General features: G+C 45.4%; 2 protein-coding genes across 9 annotated transcripts in view; one reads left to right on the top strand and one right to left on the bottom strand.

Moving 5' to 3' along the window:
• Positions 1-11,644, bottom strand: part of PIR (pirin) — a 96,221-nt gene extending 84,577 nt beyond the window's left edge. The window contains exons 1-3 of one of the 4 annotated variants that reach the window (XM_081793650.1): positions 11,194-11,644; positions 9,773-9,901; positions 3,302-3,394 (exon numbers count right to left, since the gene is read on the bottom strand). In XM_081793650.1, the coding sequence (XP_081649776.1) occupies positions 3,302-3,394; positions 9,773-9,868 (189 nt within the window). In that variant the 5' untranslated portion in view covers positions 9,869-9,901; positions 11,194-11,644. Of the gene's footprint in view, positions 1-3,301; positions 3,395-9,772; positions 9,902-10,208; positions 10,902-11,193 lie in introns of those variants that run through there. The other 3 variants (XM_081793649.1, XM_081793651.1, XM_081793648.1) reach the window with 3 other exon arrangements.
• A 2,421-nt stretch (positions 11,645-14,065) lies between these two features.
• The window catches only part of BMX (BMX non-receptor tyrosine kinase), a 52,215-nt gene continuing 41,810 nt past the window's right edge, over positions 14,066-24,470 (top strand). For 2 of the 5 annotated variants that reach the window (XM_081793645.1, XM_081793646.1), the window contains exons 1-4: positions 14,066-14,878; positions 20,567-20,713; positions 21,557-21,661; positions 23,804-23,885. In XM_081793645.1, the coding sequence (XP_081649771.1) occupies positions 14,876-14,878; positions 20,567-20,713; positions 21,557-21,661; positions 23,804-23,885 (337 nt within the window). In that variant the 5' untranslated portion in view covers positions 14,066-14,875. Of the gene's footprint in view, positions 14,879-18,388; positions 19,725-20,566; positions 20,714-21,556; positions 21,662-23,803; positions 23,886-24,470 lie in introns of those variants that run through there. The other 3 variants (XM_081793643.1, XM_081793642.1, XM_081793644.1) reach the window with 3 other exon arrangements.

The following is a 24,470-nucleotide window of genomic DNA, read 5'->3' as shown; positions in this document are numbered from 1 at the left end:
TACAACGTAATTTCATTTTTATTTTAACAAATTAGTGGAAACCGGCACAGCACTGACTCATGTGGCACACAGCCTATTTTGAGGACCACTGATCCTGAAAACGCACCCATTATGTTAGCATTCAGCGAATGCTTGTATTTCTCCAGGCATAAGAAAATCACTCTGATTCAGGAAGCCTTTTCTATGTTTTATATGTATATTATAACACATATAATAAACATATATATGTATATATATATAACATGTTATTACAAAGGTCTTCCTTCTATTGGTTTGTATCTATGCTTCGCATCCAAAGGTTTACCTTTGAGGGCATGCAAAATAAGCCTAATCCTTCTTAACACTACTGCAGCTCCTATTCCTGAAAACAGCCGGATTTCCTTGATAGACAAGAAGCTTCTCTAACACAGTAAGGATCCCAGCAACCCAACAGAAAAAAATAGGCCAAGGATATAAATATGTAAGGTAAACAAATACTTAAAAATGAAAACAAAACCATAACCTCGCTCAGCTAGGAAAAGGGAAACTTAAAACCACGCTGAAGTATTCTCTTTCATTTATCAAAACGGCAAAGAGCTGGAACAGCGGGATCAGCCTGTGATGTTGGTGTTGCCGAGGGAAGCCTGGCACCCCCACACACTGCTGTGCTAATGTTGATTGGTACAACCTCCATGGCAGGTGCCTGATGAAGCCATTCAAGAGTTGTTGTTTGAATACTGGGAAAATGCTAACCTTATAATGGTAAATGAAAAAAAAAGAAAGAAAGAAAACAGCACAATACCAGAAGAAATATACTAGAAGGAAATTTATCCAAACAATAACGATATGTATTTCTGGATGGTAAGACAACATAACAAATGATTGGTTTTGTTGTTGTTGTTGTTGTTTAGTTTTTTGAGAGACAGAGAGGGAGACAGAGATAGAGAAGGGCAGAGGGAGAGAGAGAGAATCCCAAGCAGGCTCCACACTCAGCTCGGAGCCCAATGTGGGGCCCGATCCCATGACCTACGCTGAAATCAAGAGTCAGACACTCAACCGACTGAGTCACCCAAGCACCCTTCTAGTTCTGTTCTTTATACTAATTAGCCTTTTCAAAATTTATACCAAGCCTGTAGAAAATGCACCAGGGAGGAGATGATGAGAGCCTATCAGGGGGCCTGGTTCTGAACTGCAGACTTTTAACGTCCACATTAAGAGACAGAGGAATGCTTGCCTTGCCTACATGCCTGGGAAAAACTGATACAGTTGATTCTGGGTATTCCAGGTACTTATGTTCTATAAAGTTGCCATGACCATCGGATTCACAAACACTGAACTGCTGCTCTTGGGGAAATACAGGGTCTAGTCCCTTTGAGCCTCTAACCACATTTTCATCAACCGATCAACATAGAACCTTGTTTTATGTGTGCTTCTGTTTAAAGACATCTCACGAGTAGGTGAATCCGTGAATACAGGATTCACAAATAATGAGTAATGGCTGCAATTATAACTCTGCTTTTAGGGAAAATTCTTACTCAAAAGTAAAGGGCCAAATCCCAATATTCAACAGCTGAACGCCTTTGCAGGTGAGAGTTGAGCACCTTAAAATTTATAAATTGCAATTTATAAAGGAAATTAAGTTTCCTTTCCATAACAGAAAGGAAAGCAATGCGTGTCATGATTCATTTTATTTAATACATTCACTGTGTTAGCAAAAACTCTATTATCCAATTAAATTCAGCCAGTAGTTACTGAGCATCCCCACCTGCAGAACATGGTGATGTGTGGGATTATGTCAGCTGAAGCAATTTACAGTCCTCTTGGCCACGGGCGGGCAGGTTGAGGCCAACTCCTAACTCCAATACACAACAGACAGAATGTGATCGAGGCCACCATAGAGGTCTAACGTGCATGAGACTAGTAAAAATAGAATACCATGGGGACCAAATGAAGGAGAGAGTGTACTCTCTTGGGACTGTCTTATAAAAGATGGTGGAGAGAGTGGCATCTAAAAAGACCTTGAGGGACTGGTACAATGGTAACTGGAGCTGTGCGATGGGAGTGATGAGAATATCCTGGTACCAGAAGCAGAGGAGAATAGTGGGGACATGTGTTCTGGAAACCGGGTCAGAATCCAGCATGGGTGTAGGATAAGTGAAAGGAATGGCTTCCATTACTGCTGTAAGGCAAGACACAATGCCCCCAAAGTGCTAACAGAGAACTGGATGGCCAATGACTAAGTGGGGAACGGAAACCGGTCCAACCACCTTGAGCCTTCATATTGTTTCCAGAATCTTCTTGGTTAACTCAACCTTTACATGGCAGTGGTTAACTCTTTAGCAGTCCATCTTTCACCTCCTTAACCAGAATGCAAACTGGAAGCAAGCAGGGGACCAAGGCTCCTGCTTCCTTAGCCTCTGTCCCTCTGCCCACCACCCACTCCCCAACACAACACACACACACATCTAACCTACAAAGGATTGCCCAACACCAATGTCGGCATGTCACCAGTCTTTAGCAAGTATTTACTCATTCGGTAATTGGCTTTGACAAACACAAGTGAGCCCTGGTCTTCTTCCTAATACAGGTTCTTCTCACGGAGCAGATGGCTACATTTTCTCGGTAACTGTCCCTGCATTTTCCCAGAACATACGTATACGTACGTGTAGAGAATGAGAATCTTTTAAAGTGCCACCACATCGCATCATACATTTTTGTCTCTTTATCTAACTAAAACTGAAAACAAGTGTTCAGCAGAATCTCTGTAAATCTTAGAGTTAAATTTTTAAATGTACAGGTATGACCTTAAAATTCTAATTTTTAGGCTATGCTGTATTTCAGCCCTTTGATTCTAGAATTCCTTAGAACTGAATTGAAATACTAATAGTGTTCTTGGATTGTCTTTGGAGTTTTAAATATTACATGAGATTAAACATTTCTGAATTTTCTTGAAGAAAAACAAGTTTTCTACATAAAATTATTTAAATCACACCTTAAATTGTTTCTTCTCTCACAAATTATTTTAATTACATAAATATTTGAAGAAGCCAATCCTTGCTCTTTATTAACTGCACAAATAAAAATGTCTCCAGTGGCACAAATTCAAAGAACATTAAAAACAGCAAATATTTAAATCAGAATTTACTTCATGTAAAGTATATGGCTTCCCAGAGTAGCCAGTCCATAGCTAAGACCTTCAGAATTAATTTAACTATTATTCATTGTTTCTAACTCTGAATTTTCTATTAGAAGTGATCACTCAATTTAATTACAGAAGCAAATTTAAAAATACACACTTTTGCAGTCAAATTATTTTACTTACTGTCTCAAAACCTCGATGCGGGTGATCAGGAAATCCACCTGGTCTACCTCCTTTAAATTCGTCAAACAGTAAAAACGGGTCCAGATTTTTCAACTGAAATAAAAATTAAATCCAACAGATTAGACATGCCTTTTAAACCACACTACTGAGGGCTATCTTCATGGACAGATCTAGCAAAACTCACTGAAAACAACGTAGCTGATGAGAATCTTGAAATGAAAATCACTTTCAGGAAAGAATGCCTTATACACGTCCACATGCACACGCGTGCACGCACACACACATGGACTGGAAGTACGTTAAAGAGCCTATTTTATAAAAGGTACAAAGAGGAGATAAACATTTCATGATCATCGAAGATCTAAACGGTCAAGCACAAACAAGATACAGTCTGTATCCTAAGCAGATTCAAAAATCCATGATAGCATACATGCTCTGGAGGAAGGCAATTTAACACATACGAGGGAAGGGGAAGGATCAGGGAAGGTACTTTCAGGGAGGTGGCACCTGAGCTAGGTCCTGAAGTACATGTAGGAGTTAATGAAGTAGAAGGGGGGAGAAGGAAGAACATTCCAAGTAAAAGAGCAGAGAACACTGCTAAGCTATAGTAATTATAATAATCTATCTGTAGCTTCTTTTGGGTTTTCTTTGCAGACATTCAGATTGCCAGTGTATTTACCAATAAGCTTTTGCCCAGCAGTTCACAAATTTTTTGGTTGCATTAGATTAAAGCCGTGGCAGGCTGCAGTTTTTGTGGGGTCTGCTAGGCTTGGCTGGTCTCTCCACATGGCTTATTTTCCATCCCAAGCTGAAACAGTGGCCGCTATCTAGGACATGCTGTTCTCATCACCAAGGGCAGGAGCAAATGGGAGCCAAGTCAATAGTGCACAAGCACATTAACACGTCCCAGGTCACAGCATGTGACATGGCCAAGCCCAAGGCAGGAGGAGGGCACTTAAACCCTGCCTATGGGACTCCCGGGGAATGCACCTAAAAGTGGGTTTGGAGTGTGTAATCCCATTATGGGGGGCAGTGAATATTTGGGAGTAGTATTCCAGCCAACACCCATCAGCAAATAACTGGGGTCCCCTCCCCTTCGTTTTCAATCCTTACACTTTCTATTTCTTTTCCCTTTTTGCAAGCTAGCGCATCTACAACAATGCTGAGTAGAAACGCTGGTAAGTAGACGTCCTTGCTTTTCCCTGATTTTACACAGATCGCTTTTTCAAGATTCGTCGGCATGCAGGTTGTTTAATACAGGTTTTCTGCAGACTCCCTCCGCAAGGTGAAAGAATTCCCCTTCCGTTTCTAGTTTACTAATTTCTTAAACCTACACAGGTGTTGAATTTTATCGAACGCTTTTTCTGCACTGATCGAGATAATTTTTCTCTCCTTTAATGTCTTAATGTTGGTAAATTACATAAACAGATTTTCCAACATTAAACCAAATTTGCTGTGTTCAGACGATCCAAACCTTGTTGTGATATATTATCTTTTTTATACGTTGCTATATTTGCGTAGTTAATATTTTGCTTATGATTCTTGCAAAAATGTTTATAAATGCCGTGCAATTATCCTTTCACTTTGCTGTCCTTGTCTGGTCTTGACTGCAAGGCAACGTAGTTGCCTAAAGCGATGTGAGGTCTCCCTGGAGCTTCATCTGGAGGTGGAGAGTTTGTGTTACCGGAGTTATCTATAGTTTCAATATTGGCTGAAATTTGTCTGTAAGATCATCTGGACCTGTTGTCTTTGAGGTAGACTTTTAAAATAGGCTGGGTGGGCCTTTTAGGGAAATTGTTTATTTAAAAAAAAAGGGATGGACAGCTGGCACTGATCCTTTTGCCCTTTCCCCTCTTCCTCCTCTCTGCGCCCAAGGGTGAATGGTTACTGTTGCCTCAACAGCTGTCTCGGGCCATAAGGTGATGCACCAAGAGCACCAAAATGGTGAACTAATATAGAATGAGCATGGGTCTCTAATAAGTGGGGAGCCTTCAGGCCCACCCTACACTGCCTACTCTTGGGTTTTCAAAAGAGAAACACAAATCCGTACGTACGCAAGCCATTGGTTTTAGAGGCTGCCTTGTTACACAGTTGAACCGAATCCTGATATAAGGGTAGTAATGCCTGTGGCAGCAGCCCAGAACCAGCCGAGACCCCACTTTCCCAACACTCAATGAAATGCCAGCCTACATCAAGGCAATATGGAGGCAGCAGAAGGGAGAGGTCCTGTCAAAGATAAACTCCAATAGCTCAGACTACCTCCCGGGCCTACTCAACCTCTAGACAGGGCTGGGGGGTAACGATGAAAAAGTAGAGGGAAATTGCCAGCATGCAGTTCAAACTGAGATCTCGATTTGGCCTCGAATGGACTTGAGCTACGACTCTATGCTCCCCACCTTGACTCTACACGTAGAGATCCTGATAATGGAGAATGCCATCTACAGAGGCTATACCGATCCGGACCAAGATTAGTCAAGGTTATTTAATGATATTAAGGAACTCTTAGCATTTTTAAGTGTGTAATGGGATTATAGTTTCATTTCTTAAAGCTATTATCTTTTACGGATACCAACTGAAATATTTATAAGTACAATAAAAATGATTCACTTTTAAAATACTTTGAGTGAAGAAATGGTTGGGGGACACAGAGGAAACAAGAATGCCCATGAGTTGATCACTGTGGACGTTGGGTACATGGAGATTCATTATACTATCTTCTCTTCTTTCCTCTTTTAGAAATTCTTCATAATAAAAAAATACGTGTAAGAGTGGTCCAAGGAAAATCACACTCCACCAAGGAGTGTCTGGTGGAAGGGGGTGTGGAGCATTGAGGCAAGTGCAAATGAGTGACGGGCTTCCCTGTTTCCCAACAGAAAACAAGCCACTAATGGCATGCTGTGCAATCATTCAAATTCCAGCTTGGCCCGCATTTAATCATGATGAAAGGCGTGAGCTGACCCCACTCCTTCTTTACTGTTCATCACCAAAAGGCTCAGTGAGAGCTTTGTAAATTCCTCTGCCTCCACGTTTACCGCCATAGGGAACATGTCACTTAGGGCCACTAATACGAAACACTTGTAAATTCTACACTAAAATAGCTTTGTGCTCCAAAGCGTGTGAGATGTTTCTTCAGAGACAAAGTCCGGGTGCAAAAAGTTTGAAAAGTAACTACCTTGAAGCTAGATTGGTGCTTTCCTTCTCTGCTGACTGGAGAATTAGGGGTTGCGGGGTACTGAAAACTATGGTGACAATCTAAATGGCCAGAAGTAGGTCCAGGAGGAAGACAACAGTGGTATGCCATACACTGGAGCAGGTCATAGCTATTTCAATGATGGTCATGAAGAACTGATAACAACGTGGCAAGTGCGTACATTACTGCGTTCAATGAAAAACCAAGGACACAAAATTGTTTATTTTGTATAATCCCCATGATGTAAAATATACAACTACATGGACACAAAAGGAAACACCCTCTGTCTTAACAGTAATTAAACCAGGGTGATGGCATTAGAAGTGATTCCTATCCACTTACTTTTTTCTTAGGGTAGAGGCATACACAGCAGACCCTCTGAATTAGTAGAATGTGGGTATCTTTAACATTGTTTTGGTGTTTAATTATTTTTGAGAAAGACGGAACACAAATAGGGGAGGAGCAGAGAGAGAGGGAGACACAGAATGTGAAGCAGGCTCCAGGCTCCGAGCTGTCAGCACAGAGCCCAACACGGGGCTCGAACTCACAAACTGCGAGATCATGACCTGAGCTGAAGTCGGACGCCTAACCGTCTGAGCCATCCAGGTGCTCCAGAATGGGGGCATCTTTAAAGCATAAGTCTTCAGCGAGGGACTCTTAACCGGGTACCATGGATAGAATTCAGGGTGGCTATATACTTGGCTGGGGAAAAAAATTACATCTTTATTTTCACTAACCTCTAACTGAAAATTTCTCTTCTGAATTTTTTTCTAGTAAAATGTATATAACAAAATTTACCATCTTAACTCTTTTTAAGTATACGGTTCAGTGTCATTAAGTACATTCACATTGGTAGGCAAGAGTCACCGGCAGCCATCTCCAGGCTGAAATGCTTTAATCATGAAGACAAAGAATCACAGTAAATGACCAGGACCTGTGACTCCAGAAATCAAAGCTCTTTTCATAGCACATGACAGTGGTTGCAGGTGTACTGAACTATTATTGTTCACGTGCCTCACAGCTTTGCAATTAGGGAGTTCTATGAACTGCCACCAGGTCTTATTGATTATTTAATGCAAAATTACTAGATTGCAAATCTGCTTTGTAATAATGTGCTAACCATATTTCAATATGTTTTCCTTTGTAATCCTATGTACTTTGTTTCACGTGTATAAAAAATATTATTCTGAGAAAGAACTTGTAGGTTACACCAGCCCCCCGCCCCAAGGGGTTGACAAGACAAAAAGAAATTAAGAAACGCTCAGCAGATGTGTTCTGACAGATGGGGTAATTAAAGTATTAGCTACCCCCAACACAATGGGTGTCCGAGTTCCATACAATTGTTCTGTCCGTGATGAGGTCTGGTAGAATTGGATACCACACCCATCTGGCATCTCCCCAACACCCACCACGCATTCAGCCCTTACAAGAATCCTGTTTGCATATATCCTGTTGGAAAACAATGTCTGATGGACCCCAAAACACATTCACAGGTGAAGAGGAAGCTAATGGCAGAAAGAGTATGGGAATATCAGAGCAGAATCTAAGAAGAGGAACCAACCAACCTCATTTTTTAAAAAGAATCCATTTCCCTAATATACTGCTTCCTTTATTCAAAAATATTTGGGGAGGGGGAAGATGCCCAGCATCACTAATCATCAGGGAAATGCAAACCAAAACCACAATAAGATATCACCTCACACCTGTCAGAATGACTATTATCAAAAAGACAAGAAATAACAAGTATGGGGGGGTGTGGAGAAAAGGGAGCCCTTGTGGACTGTTGGTGGGAATGTAAATTGGTGAAGCCACTCTGGAAAACAGTATGGAGGTTCCTCAAAACATTAAAACTAGGAATACCACATGATCCAGTGATCCCACTCCTGGGTGTTCACCCAAAGAAAACGAAAACACTAACGTGAAAAGAGATCTGCACCCCCGTGTTCACTGAAGCATTATTCACAATAGTCAAGACATGGAAACAACCGAAGCGTCCACTGAACGGATAAAGAAAATGTGTGTGTGTGTGTGTGTGTGTGTGTGTGTGTGTAAACACACATACACTATGAAATATTATTCAGCCATGAAAAAGGAGATCTTGTCATGTGCAACAACATGGGTAGATCTTGAGGGCATTATGCTAAGTGAAAGAAGTCAGACAGAGAAAGGCAAATACCATATGATCTCACTTATGTGTGAAATCAAACAATAAATACATAAACCGAGCTCACAGACACAGAAAACAGATTAGTGGCTGTTGCCAGAGGTGGGGGTGGGCGAAATACGTCAAGGTGTTCAAAAAGTACAAACTTCCAGTTAGAAGATAAGTAAGTCCTGGGGATGTGATGCGCAACATGGTGACTATAATTAGTATTACTGTGTTACATATTGGAAAGTTGCTAAGAGAGAAAATCTTAACGGTTCTCATCACAAGAAAAATAAGTTCTGTAACTATGTACGGTGATCGACATTAACTACACTTATTGTCGTGATCATTTTGCAAGACAAGCAAATACCAAATCATTATGTTGGCCACCTGAAACGAGTACGATGTCGTATGTCAATAATATCTCAATGAAAAACAATCTTTCTGGAACCCGGTATGCTGCGCAGTGCTGTGTTCCTTGGGCTATAACCACCATTTGCTACCTTTCTGTGCCAATAAGATTTTCTTTTCCGCAAGTCACCATGCCCCCGGTAATTTTCAAATAAAGCCGCTCTCTCGTGTTGAAAGAGGTCTACCTGACCTAAAATCACCTCATATGAGAGAAGCCTCCATGCACCCCCTCCACCACGAGAGGCCCACAGAGTTGGGTCCCGGTGGTTTTTTCCAAGAACCCAAATCCCTGGCACTGGCTGACTGGCCAATGGTGGACACATGACCCAGGCGAGCCAATCAGATTCTCTCCCCTGGGAATTTGGAAGTGAGCCCTACAGCTACTCCCTGGGGCTGTGAACTTGGGGCTATAAGGTGGGCCCATTTGGCGGCGTGCACACTGAGGCAGGTAGATCAACCCAGGACAGCACAAGGGAATGCAGAGTAGGGGCACGGACGCCTCCGTTGCACCTTCTGCGCAGGACCTCTGTACCCATGTTAGAGGGACCCACTTTGGGGCGGGGCTGGTCCAGGGGGGACCCTAATCGCTAAGTTTAGAGCTGGACGCTCTGGCACCCCCACAAGGCAGGTCATGATTGTCCCGGGCCCTCTCTCCCCAAGTTAACCCTCACTGTCCCACCAGTGCCTTCTGCCAAAAACACAAATAGCCACCCAACCAGCATACCTCGGGTCTGCCAATGCTTCTTCGGACCCTCGCCCCGACCCCTTCCGACTGCTCCCGGCTGAGCATGGACAGGGTAACCTTCTTGGAGGAGGCCATGTCCAAGTCTAAAAAGAGTGTTCCGATGCTGAGCTGTAGAGGAGAGAGGGCCAGAGGGGGAACAAAATAAAAGACAAATCATAAAGGAGGGCACATCCAAGGACTACGAAATAAAGGGTACTAAATTCAGACCTGCCCCAAATATTAACAGCTACAGTATATGGACTGTTTCCTCCGTACAAGACCTGGGTTAGGTCATCTAAAATAATGTTGGGGACCATGTATGGTACTAACTAGGTTCCCAGCACCCCACTAATTATTTGCAATCGTTACCTCATGCAATCCTACAGCCATCACTTACCAGGCTTAGCAAGAACAGTTCGGCCGGGCACTTACTAACCTCTAATGAGCGCTGTATCCGCTTTATCTCATTGCAATCTCTCAAGTCCCGCCAGGGAGGTGCCACCATGAGGTAGAAAGATTTATGTGGTGACACACGGAACACGAAGGAAATCCGTGAGGTCTGTGACTCTCACCGGAACACGCCAAAGATCTTGGCACTGAAAGGATCTTCGAGGGTCACCAAATTCAAAGACCCATTTTTCCCTGCAGTTCACGGGCAACTTCAGTGGCAAGAAATCTTTGAGCTTTGTCAGGAAGTCTTCAGGAGCACGGGAAACCCCTGGGTGTCCCTGCCAATGCATCCTGTATTTCAGGACCAATCTACACCCCGCCTTTAGTATTCAAAAGCGTTTTCTCTCGGCGGGGCCTAAGTTCTGCCGACTGGAGTATCACAGAACCAGTAATGATCAATCCCTTTTTCACTTCAAATGCTTGCAGACAGCAGTGCCACCAAATCCCTAAAACTCTTCTTCAAGCGAAACACAATCCACTCTTTCAAAGATCCCAACTCAGACCTAGAGAGTCGCTTTAGCAAGAAGCAGAGACTCCAGAGCCGGAGAGCCTGGGTTTGCATCCGGGCTTCACCCGGTCCCAGCTGTGCGACCTGAGGCCACCTGCTAAGCCTCTGTGTTCCTCAGTTTTTCCATTTGTGAAATAGGGGTAAGAAGCCTGCCAACCTCAACGGGGTGTGGTCGGCGCTCTAAGAGTGTTAGCTGCTGTCACTCAGAGCCCTCCACTCGGCCACGCCCCCCTAGTCAGTCACCACGCGTCCTCCCGGGGGCAGGCAATCGGTAAATACTTCCTGGGTGCTGGACAGGGGGGTTCTGAAATGAGCTTAATCCTCAAAGCCGTCCAGAACTGTCATCACACACGTACAAGCAAGCAGGAAGGGTCTCGCCCCTACCTCTCTGCACTGCTTCGAGGTCCTTCCGGACTCCCCGCCCGGAAATCCGAGGCACCCGAACCACAGACGCGGCGCTTACCGGATCGCAGTGCTTTGCCGCCAGGAAAGCCGCCTCCCACCTTCGCCAAACGTCAGGGTCCTACTTAAGCGTCCGCCGGCAGCTCCCGGGAGCCTGGGCCGGGAGTCTACGGCGGGCCGGGGAGGGCGGGGCCCCGCGCGGCGCTCCCGGCACCGCCGCCCCCGGCACCGCCGCCCCCGCGGGCGCGCGGCCCCCACGCGGCGGCGGCTGGAGCCCGGGCGGCGGCGCGGGGCGCGAGGGCGCCTCACCGTGACTCAGCGTTTCGCCGCCCGCGGCCGCAGCGGGGCGGGAGGCGGGAGTCTGCGGGGCTCGGGGGGGGGGGGCGGGGGCGGGCGAGGGTGCGCTCCCGTCTCTCCAGCCCGCCGGGCTCCTCCCGCGCCCCCTTCCGCCCCTCCCCTGCCTGCTCGGCGACCCAGCGACCTCTGCGCCCCTCCCGCCCCGGAGAGGCGCGCCCCCGCGGGCGTCCGGGCGCTCGCTGGGCCTGGCGGGTGCTCCCGGCCCGTCGAGGACCCGCCCCCACCTCGTTAGGAGGCCCGTCGTTCACTGGAGTCGCTGGTCGCGCGTCCCTCAGAGCGGGGCTGCACTTTCCAATCGTGCCTCCGGCACTTGTTAGCTGTGCGACCTGGGGCAGCTGGCTCAGCGTCTCTGTGCCTCCAGCTCCTCCACTGCAAAACGGGGGTGGGGATAATGGAACCAGCCTGGTAATGAGAATTAAGTGAACTTGGTGTGTCCTAAGCACGACACAATTGTTTGTTGCATAAATATGTCGCCTGCTGTTTGGCCCTTAGCATGGGGGGGGTGGGGGGAGCGGTGGAGGTGAGGGCAGGAATGGAGGCGCCGACACTCTTTTGCCTGAAGAAGAGACACGCTCGCTCCGGGCGACAGTTGGGTAAGAGCGCGCTTGTCGTGGGCGTGCTTGTGGACAGGCATTGGAGAGTTTTCCCAGGGCAGTGCACAGTCGCAGCGCCGGTGAGCGCGTCCAGCTCCCTGCTGGGGTTGTTAACCAGGAGGACGGGGCACGGCCGCCAGCTTCTGTCCTCCAAACACCAGAAAAGCTTGTTGTGTGGTTTAGAGAAAGGAAAGAAAGAGGCACTTCCAAAGCGGGGACCAGAAAACTTTGTAAAGGGCCGGATGGTAAATGTTTTCAACTCTGTAGGCCACATATGTTCTCTGTGAAGACCGTTCCAAGGTTGGCCTCTGTAGCAACAAACCAGCCATAGACAACATGGAAGTAAACGGGTGCGGCTGTTTCAATAAAACTTCAATTATGGCTCCTGTTGGGGAGGGAGGATTTCCTCTGCCCTTCAAGGTCCTTGTAGCTGGAGTGAGAATCAAGCCGACGCGAGACAGATTAACAGGAGAAAATCGAATTTAATTCTGTGAGTATGGGGAATTCGCAGAGCTGTGAAATTCCAAAGACAGTGAGGCAACATGAGGCTTTCTGGCATCCGGAGCTCAGGACAGGGATGGGGGTGTGGGGACACAAAGGGAAGAAGACCATTTGCGGAAGGTGAGAGGAGATGTTTGGAAAACAAAGGTTGCCATGCTATGCACTTCAGTCTCTAGGTAAAGAGGAATCTCTGTTAATCACGTCCACCCTCCACCCCCACTCACCCATCTCCTCTCATCAGAACCGAGGTTATCCGTTCCACCACCGAGGCCGAGATTTAATAGGCAAGCATCTCTAGGAGAGGGGATACATTTAATCTTCCATCCCAGTAGGTGCAAACCATTCACATCGTAGGTGTAAACCATTCACATCGGATCCCAACCTCCATGTAGATCATTTTAGCACCAGAGGAGTAAATGCAGGAGGTGGTGGGGCGATACCCCCACTGAAGAGATTCCAGGGCAAAAGCTCAGGCTGTAGAGAGACACTACTGGAGCCCTTGGAGGCTTACTCTTTAGCAAAGAGAGACAGACATTAAAGGTAATAAATAAATCGTGCAGCAGGTGTCAAATGCTGTGGAAAGAGACGAAGCGGAGCAGAGAGAGGGAGATCCTCAGCGCTGGGTGGAGTGAGATTGTAGTACTAAACAAGGTGGTCCAGGTAGGGCTCATTAGGAAGATGCCACTTGAAGCAGAGCCCCGAGATGAGGACATGAACCAGGCAGATGTCTGTGGCAGTTTGCCAAGCAGAGGAAACCACCGAATGCTGAAATTTGGAATCAGAAGCAGGTAGATGGTGTTTAAAGCCATGGCACAAATGAATTTTTTAAAGTGGGGGGAATAAAACAATAGAGGTCAGCCAGAAGCCAGAAGAAGCTCGCTCGTGCCTTAGAGAACGTTCCCGAGGGTGTCACTGGGTACGGGTGCCAGCGCAGAGGATAATTTGAACAGATTAAATCACGTAATCGCAACAGCAGGTTGCCACAACAAGTTGGAATTAAACTAAAGACGTGCCAAATACAAAGCCAAAGAAAGGTTCGGGAGACGTGGCAGAGGAAGCGAATGAATAGAAGAAGTCGATAAATCTACGACATTTGACTCAGAGGAAACCACTCCCCACGACTGCCCCGGAGAGTTTCAAGGCCCAAGAAGGGATGGGGATCCTAGGAGATTGTGCCCAGGTGTTTCCAGTACTGGACTTAAACCTTCACTTGGGGGTTCTGCCTCCTCAAGACATAAGGCCCCTGAAGCTGTGGGCTGCCTCTGTTCTGTTTACTCCTGTCTCTGCTTGGCCCACGGCAGGTTCTCACTAAGACCCGACCGGATGATGAGTGAACAGCAATGATGCGAATCCCGCGTCCACCCAAAGGAATACTCTTTGCAAGTCAGTAGCTTCACTCTCGTCTGCCGCCCCAAGATTTCATCACACCGTGGAGGTTTCCAAATAAGTCTGAGTAGCCAAGCGTGTATAAGTTAATACAGTTGTCAACGCAACGCCAAAAGGCTGGCTGTGGTTTTCGGCCGTTGATAGTAGAGCCTAAAAGAACTCATTAGATGTATTTCACGTTACCGGTCAGCGTGCACCAGAGAAAAGGGTGGAATGAGGAAAGCCGAGAGCGGTGATGTTGTCAGAATGATGTCCAGCGACAATCACGCTTTTCATTGCAATCTTGGTGCATTGGCCAAACTGATCTCTTTTCTGCTTCTGGATTTCTTAGTACCTTAAGGTGGGGAAATGTGCCCCTTTTGGGTCATATTAACTGTCTTTATCTGTCGCATATTCTCCAGCCTCCCCTCGCCCAGGGTCCACTTGGAGTGTTCATTGCTTTCTCTCTGTGCACTTTGGCGTTACCTCACGGTTTCCTGATTCTTGAGAGAAGTCAGCGTCAGGAGCGGGGTTTTGCCGAGATATTTTCTTGTCCTTTCCAGCACAGAGCTCTATAAACAAAGGCAGGGTTATCACATGTACCTGGCAGCTGCCTGGGAAAAGCGGGAGCTGTAGTTATCAAAATTGGAACCTTTATGAAAAATGCTTTTGTCTCCGTTTTTGTTGCGTTCAATCAGATCAACAAGTGTTGGCTAAGTGCTGAGCGTGGTTTCCTGTGGGATTGTGCAAGGCCCTTGCAGGACAATAAACGTTTTGGGGGCACTGAGTAATGTAGCCATTTCTGACCCAGCAGCCGGGAAAATGTGAGACAATTTGCTGCCGCTGGAAGGAGGGCAGCGGGGGCCGTGTTCCTGCAAGAGCAGACCAACCTCACCGCGGCGGACCCCGGCGGCGGACCCAGCCAAAATGGTGCGTTTCGTGCAGGTGCCTACACGATGTCATATCCTACAGGCAAATAGGCTCAGGACGATGAATGTGAAATTGCCGGGGCTCCTCCAGGGACTTTGGATGAGACCGTGCAATTTGGAGGCCTGCTGTGGATTTGCTGTAAATTCCCCCCGCGTTCAGAATCTCGTTCGGGGAAGCCGTCGGGTTGTGTGTATTTCACCGTCGGCTCCAGCTAGCTCTGTGGCTTTCTCCGTAGAGTTCTGTACGCATTGCCCTTCCGTGCCTTTGCATACCGGCTTCCTAACTGCTTCCGAAGAGACAGAGCAATGTTAGTCATACCTTCTTTCACTTATCTGTGTTTTTATGATGTTATGTTAACTACAAATATTTGCTCGCAGGTTCCCGAAGTCTTCCAAAATCTGGGGCTTGGGGGTGTCTTAGATGGAGATGGAAGGATGGGGGAGGTGAACCTTTCAGTTGCACCACAGCCATACAATTTTGCAAGTTCTTGTGGACCATGAGAATTTCACTGGATTTAAAGAGTAGCGCAACTGTAACGTGGTCTAGCTCAGTGCTTTCCAAACTCTCACGAGCACAGGCTGACGCTGATACTGCCGGCCCATGGACCACGCTTGGAATAACATCCACGTATTGGTTTGTGAGAAACCCAGTGGCACAAATACACAGTCAGGAAGGGGCTGGTTCAACCTGATTCTAAGGTGACCAGTCCCAGGGCCAAAAGCTTGTAACAGACGCATAGGTCAGGTGCTTGCTGACCAGAGAATCCTTGAGGTATATTCCTGCCTCTCACGATCCCCTATTCCCAGGATCTGGTGAAGGGAGATGAGAACTGAAATTTTATCACTGAGGGTCATTTCACTGTCGTCAGTGTCTAACCTTTCCTGTGGTCTTTTTTTTTTTTTAATTTTACATATGGAGTGATGAGGGAAAGGGGTACGGAGTTTAGGAATATCTACTAGCCTGCTAGGCATCATACCGCCATTTTCTCTTGATCCTCATAAACCTTTGACGTGGTTATTGTTTTAGTCCCTTTACAGATGGGGAAGCTGGGGTTTAGCAGGGTTAAGTAACAGGCCAGGTTGCACAGAGACAGAGCAGGGATTTGAACCTGCCAGCCTGGTGCTTTTGCCCACGCCAACCTGTATCACCTAAGCAGTGTTATGGGCTACTAATTCAGCATAAGGTATTAGGACAAGGATTTATCACTTTTTGCTTTTTTCCTAACCACCCCATGAATTAGGACATACCCCATAGGACAGGGGGAGTCTGGCCTATTCTACAGGGTAAACAAATGCAAATTTTTAAGCTGCTTTAAACAGTGCCTGGCGTAAGGCACACCCTCCTTAAATGTGAGCTAGGATTCGATCGCTCATATCCTTCAAGGTCTGGTTCTAATGCCTCCCTTCCATAATGTCTTTCTTGACTATCTTAAGAAATGACTTTCCTTCCTCAGGCCTTTCAGGGCAAAGAGATCCTGGACTCTGCTCTAGCACTTGAGTCATTTCTTTCCACCTTTCTGTTTTTCTTTTTTTTTAACATTTATTTATTTCTGAGAGAGAGCGCGCGCCAGCAGGAGAGGGGCAGAGAGAGGGGCTGTGCTGACAGCAGAGACCCTGATGCGGGGCTCGAACTCAAGAAACGTGAGATCCTGACCCGAGCTGAAGTCGGACACTCAACCGACTGAGCCACCCAGGCGCCCCTCTACCCTTTGCTTTCTTAACCATGATTCAGTGCCCCTAATGCGCCCAGAACTTTCCCGTAGCTTTCTCATTCAAGCCACAGAAAACGACAGAGGCGTGACCCATCTCATCTTACAGGTCAGAAAGCTGAAGCTTAGGACAGGGTAGGGCCTTGGTCAGGGTGACACAGCGCACAAATGACAGCCCTATAGGCTCCTCCGTGCCTTCTCAGTCCACCACCCTCCGGCCGCCCGGCCCGCTAATCAGTTATGAAACCTATCTCTCAAGTCTGCTCCTGATCTCTCGGGCAGTGGAGGGCTGGTCCTCATTTGGGGAACCACTCGCTTGATGTCCAGCCCGCTGCAGGCTCGAAATCGAGTGTGCTGGAGAGACCTGCAGAGTGACCTCCTTACTCTCCTGTTAATGGTTCCTCACAAATGTTAAATAAGCATGGCGCTTCCAAGTCATGGTCACTCGGCAGGCACCTTCAGTGTGGAAGTGACATAATGGTTGCTGGCTTCCTAAGAGAAAATACTATGTCGATTTCTGCCAGTGTTTTGGGTGCCGGTTCTTGTTTTTGCGTCCCCTGCACTTTAATCTCTTTCTAGTTTCACGCGCTTATGGAAATAGGCAGCCCGGGCTGCCTATTTGGTAGGCAAATTGATGTGTCTATACCATGTAGGTGGTAATATGAGACACCCGCCACATTCCACCGGCTCCCCTCTGGAAATCAATTTCTGGCTAATACTAACTAGCTTTAGGATCTTGTTTCATTTTGAAAGTCTTCTGAGCCTTCCCAATTGAATTTCCCTTAAATATGGGTACACAGAGCCAGATTTGCCAGTTGTCGGACAGGCATTTGAGTCAACAGTGGTACCTGAGCCTGGTGACTTAATGTCCTAACACAGGGAGGAAACGTTGCATTGCTAAAAATGAGTCATCACCACTGGTTATCTCTTCCTATACCAAGGGAGACCATAAAAATGCCTTCCATTTGGAATCTAGGCTAATCTAGGAGAAGAGAGAAGTACGAGGAAGACATAGAAGCAGATAGAAGTAGAAAGGCAGGTCCAAACCTGAGCAAGAGCCAGATATGGTCTTAGAAGAAACTGATCTGGATGAGACAAAAAGCATGACTAATCAAAATGGGGCTCTTCAAGGGTGTGGGGAAGCTCCGGGGCCCGCTGACGGAGTTGAACTCTGAAGGTCTCCAAAGACATGTGGCTCCAGATGTGTGTTACACGAGAACGACAGATTGCAGACCTATCTGCACAGAGTGCGAACTCATTTTTGTGAAAATAAATACGTGCACGTATGTATTCAAAAGTATCTAGACGTGTGTTCACCAAGATGTTAACAGGTTTTTTTTCCTTTGCTTATTTGTAGTTCTTCATTTTGTAGAATAAACGTACATCACATCTGATTTTAGAAATGAAAGCCAAAAAATTCACAAAAGGCAGGACTTTGGAATGAACAAATTTGTTGCCATTTGACAAATTATGTGGCATCAGGTGCAACAACATGCATAAAGCCTTGGAGATATATCAAAAAGTGTGTCCAAGGACTTGGAACGGTCCTTTTGAGCCCATTTTCTTCTTCCCCTCAAGATACAAAAGCAACTTTGTGAATTTCATTTCTCGGTGATTTCTGCGACTCACCATACTGATTTTTTAGATAAAATTTCCCTCCCCCAAATTTTAATGTAATGAATGTAAAAGTTCTATAAACAGAAAAGCATGTGTACTAGGAAAGGCTGCTTATACATTGACATTGCCGTTTGCATTTTTAAAACAGTGCTCTTAGTGTGACAAGTCCATTCAGTGTCTGAAAAAGTTTTGAAAAGTAAACTTTCTCTCTTATTTTGAAAAGTAAACTTTCTATTCAACTAATCAGATCTATTTAACTTGCATTCTGCTTTGAGGAGTCATGTTCTAGCTGTGGAGACAACAGACGTTTGACAAAAGTTTTCACAGTTTTTTTTTATGCGTTCTTAGTAAAACTTTTAATTGCAGGAATAGAAAAGGCAAAAGTGCCCTAAAACTATACCCAGTGTGTGGTATGGCTCCCCAAGAGGGGAATTAACTCGAAAACACTAGACCCTGCACAGTTTCAGTAACCCTTCAAGCAAATCTCTTCCGGCCATTGACTCTGGGTATAGGAAATAATCTTATCTGGGAACGCCTGGGTGGCTCGGTCAGTTGAGCATCCAACTCTTGATTTTGGCTCAGATCATGATCTCAGGGTCGTGGGTTTGAGCCCTGTGTTGGGCTCCACACTGGGTGTGGAACCTGGTTGGGATTCTGTCTCTCCTCTCTCTGCCTCTGCACTGCTTGTGCCTCTCCGCCCCCCCCCCCCCCAAGAAAAGAAAAGAAAAGAAAAAAGAAAAGAAAAGAAAAGAAAAAAAATCTTATCTGACCAGGCATATGTGTAGAGTTTCTAACGAAGGCAAAGGTGAAAAGTAGGTGTACCTGTCTTCCCAGGTCCTGCTGGGTTTACTACCCCCGACCTCTGCCCCATCTTTGAGTCCAGGGGCCAAGAAACCAGTGACCATGACAAATAGCACCCACTGTGGTCAAAAGAAACCCATTCTACTTTCCCAAAGGAATTATGCTTTTCTTTCCAGATAAAACGATATTCAAAACAAAAAGTGACCGATGGATAAGATTTGTATTGGATAAGATTTCCATTACTTCTGCCTCTAAAGCAATCGATGCCCTTGGAGAACATTTGAGGGATTAATAGTCACTTCATCTGTATAAATAATGAACATACACTGACTTTTTGATTCCCATTTCTACAGTGGTGTGGTCTATGTCAGGAGGGAAGCTGGCTGGACCTGATGGTGGTTTATTCAATGTGTCTCCCTTCCTTCCCGCTTCCCTGCCTTAGTGGGCCCATCACGCTCTGGGCCAGTGAGAAGTGGCCTTTAACGATCGGACAGGTTCACTTGGCATCCTCTCCCATCCACACAGAGCAGTGCCTCTGTGGGTGCTTCCTGATAGAGAGTGATAAATAGGATGCAAATATGTTCTTTGTAATCCATGATCTTGGCATAGCCAGAGGGAATATGAGCACCTGTGCCTCAGGACAGTAACTTTTTGCTTAGACCTCGAGAGCTGACTCGACGTTAAGGACCCACAAGCACACCCGAGCTGATCAAATGTAAGGTGAGTAAAGTTAACGATACGCAGATTATCAGTAGACAAAGAACGACAGAAATTATTGAACCTCTGACTGCTAATAATCCTGAGATTTCACAAAACAAAGAACTTACGGAAGTTTACCTTTTGCGGCCCACTACTTAACATTACTTTAAAACAAAACAAAACAAAACATTACTTTTCATTACCAGATCTGATATCAGACTTGAGGGTGAAGCAACAGTCTTAGTAGCACCAGAAAGTTAATGTATTTATTTTTTAGAAATACCTTAAACTTTCACGGCAACATGGTTTGGGAAGGAAAAGCAAGACTGTTTTTAGTTTGTAAGGTACCAATTTTTTTTTTCAGTTTCTTAAAAATTGATTTGGGTAGCGTTTTTTAAATGTTCTGTTCTCAGAAATCCTGAAAATCATATCCGTGCCCTTTATGTTAAAGCTCTGATTATGATCAGGAACTGTGGGTAGCACTTACAATGCTATCAGGGTCTCACAGTGGTTTGGATGATTTGGTCAAAGAGGAGTCACATTGACAGAGAGAAATTTGTTGGCCAATCACTTCAGACATGGTGAGCTGTCTGGAGTCCAAATATTTCAAAGTTTGAGCAAATCCAACAAATCAACATATTTATACCAGTCAGAGCCAAAGCAGTAGGAATGAAGGGCAGGCGCATGTGTATTTAAGAGACTGCTTAGTTAAATTTTTTTCTCTAGTCCTAAATATAAGTTGTAGAAATTATATTATTTATATTATCCCTGGCTGACAAAGAGTTGGCTAAAAATTCTGAAGGCTAAAAGAGAACGTAGCTGGGTGCTACACACACTCATTTTCATTATTTTATTTTATTTAGGACGACGATATGGACACAAAATCCATTCTAGAAGAACTTCTTCTCAAAAGGTCACAGCAAAAAAAGAAAATGTCGCCAAGTAATTACAAAGAGAGGCTTTTTGTTTTAACCAAAACAAATCTCTCCTACTATGAATATGACAAAATGGTGAGACCCTACTTATTCCATTGTTTTTGTACTGTTTATTTTTCTTAAGTCTCCACAAAGTGCTTAATTATAATGGAACAATGTCACGCTTCTTAGCTTACACAGTAAAGATCAACTTGCCCTCACTTATCACATGGTCTTTTCTTAACCAAGGTATGAGTAATTCAAGATAAAGGGCTTTAAAATACTGGCTAACTTTACTGAGGCAAATTGTACCCTTTAGAACAGTGGTCCTCAACTGAGGGGGATTTGGCCCCCCCAGGGGACATTTTTGGTTATCGTGATGGGGGGGGGAGGTATGCTACTGGCATCTAGTGGGTAGAGGCCAGAGTTACTGCCAAACATCCTATAACGTGCAGAACAGCCCCCACAACAGAGAACGATCTGGCCCCAAAAAGTGCTGAAGATAAGAAACCCTGCCTTAACACTCTGCTGGAAATAAGACTATTTCTATAAAGCTGAGAATTCTATCAGAGCAGAAATACTGAAAGACTGTCTTAAAATTGGAACAAAATTAAGATGCTTCCTGGAGTTAAATTTTGATTTTCCCAAGTGGATTAAGCAAGCACGTGACAGGTGATTGGAAATGTGTTTCAAGATTATCAAACAAAATTAAGTACTGCTTGAAGACTTGCTTTTGGAGGCGTATATATGAGCTTGTGTCCACACTCGAAAACATATTCTGTTGCCATTGGATTTTGACCACGATGGAATAATTGGAAGAATTCTCACATAGCCGTCCCACCTCTCAATCTCCCTCCTAGGATAACCTTCACTTTATGCTTTTCCTTGTGTGCCATTGTGCATTGCATGAGGCATCTAATATTTTGGTTTTTAATTCAGAAAAGAGGCAGCAGAAAAGGATCAATTGAGATTAAGAAAATCAGATGCGTGGAGAAAGTAAACCTTGAGGAGCAGACCCCTGTGGAAAGACAGTATCCGTTTCAGGTAAGGGGCGGGACAGGGACAACGTTCTATCGGGCGGATGGCTTTTGTTTTAATATTTTCGATTGTGAACTCAACATATGGCCGATAACCAAAGGTGTTGCGAAACGATGAAGACAGTGACAAGGCTTGACACGTCCCCAGATGGGAGCTGGGCATTTTGCTGAAATTCTACCTACCGATCTGCTTCGCTTGGAGGGAGAAAAGAAAGGATGAGCAAGTAGCCACAGTGGCCTGACTTGCCCTGGGGCCTCACATTCTATCATCAAACACTGCTAAGCATTTCCAAGGGGCTACAAGGTACTAGACACACTATAAGGAATCAAATGCCATCCTTGTCCCCAAGGCATTTCCAGATCATTATAAGGCAGTGAGGGTGAGCGTTAAGATGAAGGTCTGCAGAGGAGCCATGGTGACCCAGGAAGCAGAAGCTCAGTCCTCACTCCCAAAGGTCAGGGAGATGATCTATCTATTGGAAGTGACCCTCGGGTTAAGAAAGACCAGTGGTTAGCCCGGCAAAAACAGGAAGGGCAGTGAAACAAAAGAAACAGCAGATGTCAAGGCCCTGTAGGTGAAGTAGGAATAACGCCAGCCTTGTGAGCAAGTGAAGGACATGATGAGCCTGGAAAGGTGGGCACGGCCATATCATGAAAGACTTCGCACAGCATACTAAGGAGTTTGCATTTTACCCTGAAGTATTTTATGCAATGGTATGGTGCAGAAAGTGTGCCTACAGTACCCTTTGGAAGTGGCTTGATCTGCATCGTGCCCTAGTTTTCTTACATCATTAATACTTATCTTTCCGATCTAAAGGCAGACGGACCGACTGTCCTTCTGATGGTCAGACTACCCAGGGGTAGTGACTCGAGGGAACTGTGGCCAAAAATGAAATAAAATCATCTGGTTGGTGAACAGGCCATACTTCCTATTTAAAAAAAATTTTTTAATGTTTTATTTATTTTTGACAGAGAGAGATAGAGCATAGCAGGGGAGGGGCAGAGAGAGAGGGAGACACAGAATCTGAAGCAGGCTCCAGGCTCTGAGCTGTCGGCACAGAGCCCGACGCGGGGCTCGAACTCACAGACCGTGAGATCATGACCTGAGCTGAAGTCGGATGCTCAACCGACTGAGCCACCCAGGCGCCCCCATACTTCCTATTTTAAAAGCAAACATTGCTCAGTTGGAAGAAACCAGGGGAATGTGTGCTCACGGAAGATGCTTCATATTCTTATCACAGAAGCATGGAACACTCAAAAGAACACAGGCTTTGGAGGCACACAGAGCTCCTAACTCCACTGCTTATATTTGTCTATTTACCATAGACAACACATTCAACCCTCTGAGTTGGTTTCTTCATTTACAAAGTGGGTATAATCGTATATATTTCATACCGTTGAAATTGGATTAAAATCTTAAAGTATCTAGGAAAGATTCCAGACAGTAGTAGATATTTAATAAGTGGTCTGTAACATTTACCCATGAAAATGCAATAAACTAGAGAACGATCTGGGGAAGACATTATAATGTTCCAACATTTAAACAAGCATCTTAAAGAAGAGAAAATGATTTATGCTGGGGATTCCCAGGGTGGGACATGACCCAAGGAAACAAAGTAACAGGGAGACAGATTTTTACTCAATATAAGCAGGAACTATATAATGATCAGAATATATGGAAATTGCCAAGGGTGGTATAGCAAAGGTAAAGGACATTTCATCCCTGAAGATATTTTTAAGGATAGAACAGGTAAACATTTCCCAATGGGGTATAAAGAGAGTCATGCACTGGGTTGATGGATGGACCAGAACATTCCTAAGACATCTGTCATAGCTAACATTTTGTACTTTCATAATTCTCCATGGTCCAGGGCATGTATGCTGGGACCTCTGGGACCTCAGTGTTCACGAATGTCAGATGCCTCATTGCCATGATTTTCCCAAATGTAGAAGTGTCTGGGAGAAAACAAACTGGGGGGGGGGGGGTGGAGGATAAAAAGAACTAGATTTTTTTTATCTAATTCCAAAGGTATTGCATATTTCATAAGCAAACTCAACTTTTCTTTTGGATCCCAGAAAACGTGTAGTTGCCCTGGAATGAACCATGGATGCAATTATATCTCAATGAACCCAATCTCTTCCTTTCCAGATTGTCTATAAAGACGGGCTTCTCTATGTCTACGCATCAAACGAAGAGAGCCGAAGTCAGTGGTTGAAAGCATTACAAAAAGGTAATTTGGAAAATTCATAAAAGATAGCCACCAATTGAGTTCTGTTGAGGCTCCGTGGAGGAAAGATATGGCAGTAAAAGGGCCCTCTGCCAAGGGAGAATCCACTGCTTTTCCTAGGAACCTCAGAGAATGGGTCATGCTCATTCTCATTTTGCATTCTCATTGTTACACGGGGCGAGCCTGTGGATCCGATTCCCTTCCTCCCCGCTCCCCACCCGCACAGAGCAGCTATTGTGTCCTCCCAGCAGCGCAGGGCGGGGGTGGGGGGGGGGGTGGGGGGGGTGTGGGGGGGGAGCCAGACCACCTGCTCTCCACCCGCTGTGCCTTTACCAGGGCAAAGTCTAGGTTCTCGTGGGGCCTGTGGCTACTGGACTTTGGATGTTTACAGAAAGTTCTATCTAATACTTACCAAGTACTCACTATCTGCCAACTACTGTGGCAAGTACGCTGTAAAGTATTTTCTTAAGTAATCCTCTCGACAGCTCTATGGAAGGGGGTAATATTATTCTCCTTTTCTCAGATGAGTGGAATTAAAGAGACGTGGCCGGTGTCGCGTACCTAATAATGGAGAACTCGTAACTCGGT

Source organism: Panthera onca, chromosome X, assembly GCF_046562875.1.
Source record: "Panthera onca isolate mPanOnc1 chromosome X, mPanOnc1 haplotype 2, whole genome shotgun sequence".
In the NCBI taxonomy this organism is placed as follows: Eukaryota; Metazoa; Chordata; class Mammalia; order Carnivora; family Felidae; genus Panthera; species Panthera onca.
The sequence above is the reverse complement of the archived record's forward strand: the minus strand, read 5'-3'. Positions and strand labels throughout refer to the sequence as shown.